Genomic DNA, 9,454 nt, shown 5'->3' with positions numbered 1-9,454 from the left:
ATGCTTCATAGAATTATTTCTGTACACAGGAGCTGTTTACATTTTCTCAATATAAAAATAAGTCTTCAGTGCATCATCACACCAATGTTTTAATCCCTTTTGTTTCATGTCATTTGACGCAATGTAATTCCAAATGAAAAAAAAAGACAGCTACTCTGAATCCATTACATTGCTCTTAAAAATATTCACAGCCTCAATATTTTTTCTTCCCCCCCACCCCCCTCCCCACTCTCCCATACATTTGGAGCCACAAAATAAAAGAGAAAGGCACAAGTAACTGTGTACGTTTAAATAATACTGGACTCGGACAATTTTAAACAGGAATTCTCTGATGATTTTGGTCATGTTTACAATATATATATATGCGAATGTTTTGTTCAACCAACATTCATGAATATGATGAAGAAAAACTAGTGTTGACAAATGCCCGTCGCCTTTTCTTCAAAGGTGGATCTGCATGGCTGTGGATGCTATGAACTTCCTGTCACATTGTCCTTTTGCGTATCAAGGTGCACAATGCCTTCACCCTTAAGCTCAGGGCTGCTCCCCCTTTGCGTTCTAACTGGGTGACACTGTCCACTTGAAGCAGTCCTGCGAGCACCGGTTTGGAAAGAGTGGGAAGGGCTTGAAGACTCTGACGAGCTACTGCGGCTGCTTCCTTGTGAAGGATGTGTAGGTTGCTTGGTGGCTAAAGTGCGAGCTGACTCGTAGTAGGTGTCTGCAGACCCAAGCTGCTTCTTGCTCGACCCCTTTGAGGTTCCTTCCCCACTCGTCGAAGGCTTTGGAGAGTGCTCGTGGCTGGTGCTGGGGCTGTCCAGTCTGGCTGAGCCAGCATCTTTCCCCTTGTGGCTCAGAGCAGCGCTAGTGCTGGGTTCAGAATAAATTGGTACCCTGTATTCCTCCTGTTTGTATGCTTCCTCTTCTTCTAGTTCAACGGTCTCTGTCCTCTGTAAAGTAACACTTGGTTTACTACTTCTAGCAAGAGAAGGTACCGTCACAACAGGGGTTGCGGGACCTGAAGGTAGCGGTAAAGGTAAAGATTTTGAAGTTGTTGCTTCAGCTGATTTGGGCCTCAGTGAAATCTCTTCTTCTAAATGGACTGCGGCCTCTGTCTTAGTTGCACTAAGGGGACATGGCACAGTTAGATTTACAGGAAACCCTGACTGTAGAGAGACTATTGGAGAAGGCACCAAGCCTGAGTGACAGCCTGGCCTAGACTGAACCATCTGAATACCACCGATTGGAATCATGGGATAGGGCGTCCTAACCAGCTGTTGCGAATGCAGAGGAAGATGACTGAAAACGTAATCTTGTGCGGTCCCAGTCAGCCCACTGTAACTTTGTCCTTCCAGTGCAGTTTGAGTATTTCTCGAAGAAAAAAAATGCAAGGCTTGGGATGGTGTACTTGGCTCTTCGTGTATCTTATGGTATCCCATTCGAGACATCTTCTGAACAACAAAGAAAGAAGAAGAAATTAAACATCTGTCTGTCTTACACTATGAAGGTAGTTCTTATGATCCAGATCTCTGTACTCCTCCAATTCTGATGTTTTAATCACTACACCATTGGCAGCAGTGCCCTCAATGATCTAGATCTCAAGTCCTGCAATTCCCTCCATTCACCTCTCTGTCCGTTTATCCACATTTAAGAAATTCCCTAAAACTTAACCCTTGACCAAACTTTTGGTCATTGGTCCCCTATTCTCCTTATATCGCTCTGTCAATTTTCTGTTTGATAATGTTCCTATGAAGTACCTCGAAATATTTCACGTGTCAATGGTGAACACAAGTTTAAATGTTAGGTTGCTGAATTACACTCATGGGGAGACCATTCACAAAAGCCGACAGCATTGTAAAATGTTATTAACCATGTTAACCAAATTGCAATTCTTGGCAGGAATTCTCCCAAAAAAATTCTACGTGTCAAATTTGTGTGAAAACTGGAGAAATTCACGCTGGTTTTCTCAGTGGGAGTTCAGAGAAGAAACTCCCACACTCTGTGCACTGCAGAGGACACCAGCTCAAATATCATCCGATTTCAGGGGTGGGCCTGTTTCCACTGAAGAGGCTGAAGACAGCGCATTGAGCGGGCCACTAAGCATGTGCCGATTTGTCAGTGCCGAGATTGGCGCCCATGCAGCGGTCCCGCACTGATGGCCTCCCGACTGTTGGCTAGCTCAATCGCTGGCCAGCCCTGTGACTCCCGCAATGCCTTCCCCACAGCCTGATCGCTGGCCCCCCGACCATTCCCTGGTCCAACACTGAGCCCCCTCCTCCCGGCCTGCCGCTATCTCCTGCACCCCACCCAAAGTAGTCCCTGACCTCCTGCAATGCCGACCTCCCCCACCTGCCCCTCCCAAGCAGGTGACCAGATGGGCAATGCCAAGGTGCCACCTGGGCACTGGCACTTTGCCCCTTGGGCAGTGTCGGGGGCACAGGCTGCCACTGCCAGGGTGCCAATGCCCAGAAGGCACAACGCCCCCCAGCACCTCACTGCCTCGGGGGCCCCAATTGCCCACCTCTCCATTCCAATGGGATCGGGCTGCTACTTCCCCGAAAGTGGGAAGCTACTGTAAACCTCTCTGGAGCGAAATTCTCCTGGGGGAGCGGTGGGGCGGAAGGTGGTGTAGAGGCTAGTGGGCCCAGACACCTCAGTCGTGGGCCTGCTAATTGCATTTAAATTATATTAAAATGAGATTTAAACTACTTACTGCAATTCCCCGCCTATTTCTGGCGTGGAGCAGACGCGCAAATCCTATTTATCGCCCGTCCTGGGATTCTCCCAGCCTGCTGCACTAAAGATTTGGCACAGCGGGTGGGAGAATCGCTCGCCCCTTATGTTTGACTTTTAATCCTGTCATGGCATCACCCTTGCCTTTCTCTGCAGTCTTTGCCCCATCTTCTTTAAAGTTCTCCTTCTCAGTATTCACCACTTTAATTAAAGTTCTTGGTCACCACCCCACCCCCTTAGTGTTTCCTTCTTGATGTTCTGTTTTCCCTGTGGAGTACCTTGAGATGTTTTCTACCTTGCGTTGCTATATAAATGCAAACTGTGCAATCATTATATGTGACAAACCAAGTGGAAGCTCAGAACTGGAGGCCTCAAATGTAAGGCAGTCACTAGCAATCCAAATGGAATTTGGGATAATCTTCTTTACCAGAGAGTGGTAAGATTGTGGAAATAGCTACCCCAGGGAGTGGTTGAGACAAACAGCATTGATCAGTGATGCCCAAAATGTGGGTCGCGACCCTCCCCATGGGATTGTAGAGGTCACGTTTGGGATTATGACGTGGAGTTGCCGGCATTGGACTAGGGTAGACACAGTAAGTAGTCTCACAACACCAGGCTAAAGTCCAACAGGTTTATTTGGTAGCACGAGCTTTCAGAGCGTTGTCCCTTCATCAGGTGAGTCACCTGTGTAATGCCAGCATTGTGAGGGAAAGCAGCACTTTTCCAATTCTGAGAGACCATTGTCATCTTCACGACTCCCAGATCAGGCACAGCACACCTAGATGCAGAGTTCAGCTCCCGTTACACACTGCCAATAATGCAGCACTGCCCAGTGCCCCCAGTAGAAGCACCACAATGCTCTTCTGGGGCAATCACTTTCTGAGTTAGATTAAGGCCAAGCTATGGCAATTTCGCGGAAAATCAATAAAGAGCAAAAGGAGCAGAAATGAGCAAGGAGGAAAGGACAAACAGAGGAGAAATATTAAAAAGAGGAGGAAGAGAAAGGAAAAAGGGAAAGATGCAGAAACACGCATGCATGTGACCACACGTAAATAAAGCAGGACAAGGAGAACATGAATCGACATCAGATTGATCACCTCATGTGGCTGTTATCAGCCAGCTCAGTGTGAAACTTGCTGAATGCCCAGAAAAAAAAAATCAGCAGCTGATTCCAACACAGACAAGAGGAAGCAGAAAAATAATTGAAGCAGGAAACTTGTCTGTTTCCAGAAAGTGAAAGCTGCATAGGTCAAAATTTATCTGGGTTCTCGGCAATACAGCCTTGAATGGCACCAAAGTGGGAGCTGGCAAGGGTGCAGTGGCATAGTGCCTACTGGACTAATAATCTAGAAGTTGAGTTCAAACCCCACCCGTTTGAGAACCTGAATCTGAAGATGAAGCCAGTGAGTGATAAAGGGAGACCACAAAGCTGTTGGAATGTTGTAAACAGCTAACCAGTTTGCCGATGTCCTTCAGGGAACCAACCTGTATTTGACTCCAGTTCCATTCCCACATGATTGGCTCTCAACTACCCAATGAAATGCCTAGCATGCTACTTAGTTATATCAAGACACTGCAATGCAGCGGCACAGGAGAGTAACAGAAGCTGGGTTAAAAACACCAGTCTTTTCAATGCTGCTGACATCCCAAGAATGATTAGGCAAGGGCTGCAAATTTTTTTTTCACACGTTCACTTTTGCCCATCTTTTATTTTTTAGTTATTTATCATTTATAAGTGTCATAAGTAGGTTTATAGCAACACAGACAGAAAGTTACTGTGAAAATCCCCTAGTGTACCTAAAAACACTGGTGCTTGTTTAGGTACACTGAGGGAGAATTTAGTACGGTCAATGCACCTAACCAGCACTTTCGGACTGTGGCAGGAAACCGGAGCACTAGGAGAAACCCATGCAGACGTAGGGTGAACATTCATTGACAGTGACCCAAGTCAGCAATCGAACCAGGTTTTTGAAAATTCTTTTTTTTAAATGGGACATGGGCATCGCTGGCTGGCCAGCATTTATTGCCCATTCCCTAGTTGCCCGAGGCAATTGAGAGTCACCCACATTGCTGTGGCTCTGGAGTCACAGAAAGATCACACCAGGTAAGGATGGCAGATTTCATTCTCTGAAGGACATTAGTGAACCAGATGGGTTTTTCTGACAATCAATAATGGTTTCATGGTTATCAGTAGATTCTTAATTCCAATTTTTTAAAAATTGAATTTAAATTCCACCATCTGCCCTGGCGGGATTTGAACCCAAGTCCCCAGAACATTAGCTGGGTTTCTGGGTTAAGAGTGTAACAATAATACCACTAGGCCATTGCCTCCATGGCACTGTGAGACAGCAGTGCTAACCACTGTGCCTAGTTGACCTTGAGAGGGTGAATACAATTGAGCACTTTACCAAATCATCTCAGAGGATGTGAAGAATGAATCACATGGCTTTAGGTTTGGAATTATATGTAGGCCAGACAAGGTAATAATGGCAAATATCCTCCCCTAAAGGACATTAATAAACCAGATGGGTTTTTACAATAATCCAGTAGGCTTATGCTCATCATTTCTGATTTATATAATACATTGGATTTAAATTCCCCAGTTGCTGTGGTCGGATTTGAACTTCCTCAGATATTTAGTCCAGACCTCAGGATTACTAATGCTCCAGATTAACCACTTTTCTACTATTCCCCACAGGATTGTTTGGAAGGCAGAGAAAGAATTCCACAACTGAACTAGAAATGCCCAAAACTAGCAGTGGTTAAAGCAGTTCATCACTGCTGGGGAAACCATGAACCGCCGGCTAAAACATTATGAAGTATCTTTATCATGCTTACCAGTTTAGATTCAGATTGCTCCAGCTCTTTGCTAGATATCCTTGGAGGTAGACCCAATGAAGATGAGCCACTGTGCTGTGCAGGAAAAGAGGAGCCTTGGGCGCTTTGCCAAGTTGGTGTCAGGCATCTACTTGGTGATTCGTCTTTTACCGGGGACAAGTGTCTTAGAGGTGACTCTTTTCGCACTGGTGACAATTGTCTCCTTGGAGAGACGTCCCTTACTGGAGACAGGTACTGTGAAGACAACATTTTCAAACCTGGTGACAACGTTCTCCCAGGTGATACTTCTCTTTCTGGTGACAAGTGCGTTCCAGGTGAAAGTCTCCCAGGTGGCACTTCTATCCTTGGTGACAAACATCTCTCAGGCGATACCTCTCTTCCTGGAGATAAATGTCTCCTTGGTGACATACCTTTCCCTGGCGACAGGCATCTCCTGGATGATAACTCCCTTCCTGGTGAGAAATGTCTCCCAGGTGACATCTCTTTTCTTGGAGACATGTGCTCTTGAACCGATGCCTGTCTCTCTGGCGATGAGTGTTTCCCCGATTGGGTGTCCCCTGCTGGGTATAAAAGACTACTGGGCGATGCTTCTCTCTTTGGAGACCATGGCCTTCTAGGCGACGTATCTCTTGATGGTGAAATATCTGCACTTAGCGCAGTCTGCCTTTTCATCACAGGATCTCGAGTCATTAAAAATTGCTCAGTGGATGTCAATGGTGGCATTGAAATGTTTCCTTCGAGTTGTGCCTGTGAGACACCGTGACACACAGGAACCATGCTTGACTCTGAGGATTTCGTTGGCTGTGTGGCTTGAAGTTGAGATGATGACACTGGGTAACTTGTCAATGAATACTGACTGGTAAAACTAGACCCCTGCTTTGAGGTGGTCTCTAATGATGTGACTGCAGTTACTCCCCTGAATGATGTTGAGGCAGTCCCCACTGTTTGCTGACCAGTATTTGCAATCTCTGAAGACTTCACAAACTGTTCCTCTTCCTCGTCTTCTTCGTCATCATCGTCGTTGTCATCATCATCATCTGATTCTTCAACATCCGAAAACTGATGCTCTTCTGCTGGGTCCGTGCCCTCACTTTCTTCTGCTTTCTTCAACTTTTCTTCACTGGTTCCTAAGTCAGAGAGAGAAATGGGGAAAAACATTAAAATGAAGGCTATGAACACCTCTTTGTTCCATCTTTTGCTGGAAACAAATTCACACATTCGCCCTGCCCGTAAAAACAACAAGCAAAAACACTCAAAGAGCTCAGAAAATTTCCATTTTAATGGGGACTAAATCCAAGGTGACTGATCCAATATGGCACCAGTTTTTAGAAGCATGCCAATACTTACAGAAGGTCCCTTGGGGCTGTATCAATTTCTGCAAAGAGTCTCTCCCCATCACCACCATCCCCCTTTCCCCCCTTTGCTATCCATAGATATTTGAAAACCACTGCTCTTTGTCAAAATAGTTAGAACACAATTAATAGAACGTTAAAACATTCTGACCATTTCTGAAATCTTGCTCTGAACTTAGTCCATCCTGTTTGAGTTCTACCAAACAATTACTCATGCCTTTTTGCCCAAGCATAGCATTCTCAATCATGGCCTGTAGTGTATTGCAGGACCGCTGAGGGAAAACTGACAAGGATTTTTTTAAATTCATTCATGGGACATGGGCATCGCTGGCTGGCCAGGATTTAATGCCCATTCCTAGTTGCCCTTGTTCAGAGGGCAGTTGAGAGTCAACTACATTGCTGTGGCTCTGAAATCACGTGGAGACCAGGCGAGGTAAGGGTGGCAGATTTCCTTCCCTCAGAGACATTAGTGAAACAATCGTTTCATGGTCATCAGTAGATTCTTAATTCCAGATTTATTTTTACTGAATTCAAATTCCACCTTTTGCCATGGCTGGATTCAGATGCAGGTTCCCAGAACATTAACTGAGTTTCTGGATTAATAGTTCGGTGATAATACCACTAGGCCATCACCCCATATTTTCTGCCTCTTGGTGGCATTCTCTGGTTGGGCACAGGACCTCAAAGGCAGAGAGTGTGCACTGCAGTCCATGCAGGAAACAAAATGCAATCTCGAGCTGTTACTGAAAAGTTCTTTCCAAACATGATGCTCTAATAGTGGACGACAGCTTTTCAGTCCAGGTGAGGCAGGTTTCAAGGGGGGGAAAGAGGGAGGAATTTCAGAATAATATGTGTTGATTGGGCCAGTAGGTAAGTCCCACACTTCTCACCTCCTCGTAGTCTTACCAGAAGTGGCTCAGCATCGTCAGAGGCTACCCAACCAGTCGGGCAAGGTAACCAATTTCTACATCTACACACTCATTTATGGGCTGATTAGTTAAGCTGCTCGACAGACATCGCCCCCAATTGAGGGCAAGTCTGACTGGTGCCTGGAGCTGGTGGTCACCCCCAATGGCGCATGAAGCCTCGTCTAAGCCCACCCACCCCACTGGAGCCGTGGCTACTCTCTGGAGACATTACCCCCCTCCACAGGACTGGCTTCACGGCTGCAGCCACCATTCATTGCATTGAATTTCAACCTCTTCAGAGGGAAACTCAAGACAGAGGCACCCTCCCGCACCCCCTCCAAAAGTGGCAAAGCCCACCCCTGGGGAGTGAGGTGCAAACATAGGAATATAGGACTCAGGAGGAGGTGTGAGACTGGTCTGCTATTTGATAAGATTGTAGTTGATCTGATTGTTGTCTTAACTCTACTTTCCCATCTGCTCCCCATAAACCATGATTCCCTTATCTAGTAAAAATTGATCTAAATCAGTCTTGAATAAGATCAATGCTTTGTGGGGGAGAGAATTCCATAGCCTGATGAAAGAAAAAAATTCTCCTCATCTCTATCATAAAAGGGAGACCTCTTATTCTTATACTGTGTCCCCTAGTTCTAGTTTTACCCACAAAAGGAGACATCCTCTGGGTATCCATCCTATCAGGATCTTATACCTTTCAATAAAATCACCTCTCATTCTTGTACACTCCACTGGGTACAGGCCCAAACTGATCAATCTTTCTTCATAACATAAGCCCTTTATCCCAGGAATGAGTCGCGTGAACCTTCTCTGAATTGGCTCGAATGCAACTGTACCTTTTTTTCAAATAAGCATTTAACTAATTTATTCGAGGAAGTAACTAGCAAGGTGGACGAAGAGGAACCTGTAGATGTAATGTACTTGAATTTCCAAATGGCGTTTGATAATGCACCACATCAAAGGTTACACAAAACAAGAGCTCATGGTGTACGGCGTAACATATTAGCACGGATAAAAGATTGGTTAGTCAACAAGAGGCAGAGAGACAGGATTAGTGGGTCTCTATCAGGTTGGCAAGTTGTAACTAGTGGAGTGCCACAGAGATCAGTACTGGGGACTCAACTATTTACAATCCATATCAAGAACTTGAACAAAGAAACCGAATAGATAGTAGCTAAATTTGCTGATGACAACAAGATAGGTAGAAAAGTAAATTGTCAAGAGGAAATATAGAGTATGCAAAGCAATATAGATAGGTTAAGTGAGGTTTCAAAAGATTTGGCCTGTCAAGTACAAGATTGGAAATGTGTGGTTCCCAACAAGAAGAGTGAAGCACTATGCTATTTAAACATTGAGAGATTGCAGAACTCAGTGGTACAGAAGGATCTGGGCATCCTGCTACAGGAACCACAGGAAGTTAGTATCCAGGTGCAGCAAGTGGTTAGGAAGGCAAGTGGAATGTTGACGTTTGTTGCAGGAGGAATGGAATATAAAAGTAGGGAAGTTTTATTGCAACTGTACAGGGCCTTTGGTTAGGCCACATCAGAAGACCTGGAAATAATCCTGACTCACACTCATATTCTAAGAGCACAAGATTCGGCCTGTGGTGTCAGA

General features: G+C 45.4%; 1 protein-coding gene across 4 annotated transcripts in view; it reads right to left on the bottom strand.

The window, feature by feature from the left end:
• Positions 1-253: 253 nt before the first annotated feature.
• LOC145358038 (transcription factor HIVEP3-like) overlaps positions 254-9,454 on the bottom strand; it is a 397,799-nt gene continuing 388,598 nt past the window's right edge. For all 4 annotated transcript variants that reach the window (XM_080211747.1, XM_080211748.1, XM_080211750.1 and 1 more), the window contains 2 exons: positions 5,569-6,695; positions 254-1,448 (listed from right to left, as the gene is read on the bottom strand). In XM_080211747.1, coding sequence (XP_080067873.1) covers positions 471-1,448; positions 5,569-6,695 — 2,105 coding nt within the window. In that variant the 3' untranslated portion in view covers positions 254-470. The remainder of the gene's footprint in view (positions 1,449-5,568; positions 6,696-9,454) is intronic.

The sequence above is a fragment of the Carcharhinus amblyrhynchos genome, chromosome 24 (assembly GCF_965287045.1).
Source record: "Carcharhinus amblyrhynchos chromosome 24, sCarAmb.v2.hapA, whole genome shotgun sequence".
Classification (NCBI taxonomy): Eukaryota; Metazoa; Chordata; class Chondrichthyes; order Carcharhiniformes; family Carcharhinidae; genus Carcharhinus; species Carcharhinus amblyrhynchos.
The sequence above is the reverse complement of the archived record's forward strand: the minus strand, read 5'-3'. Positions and strand labels throughout refer to the sequence as shown.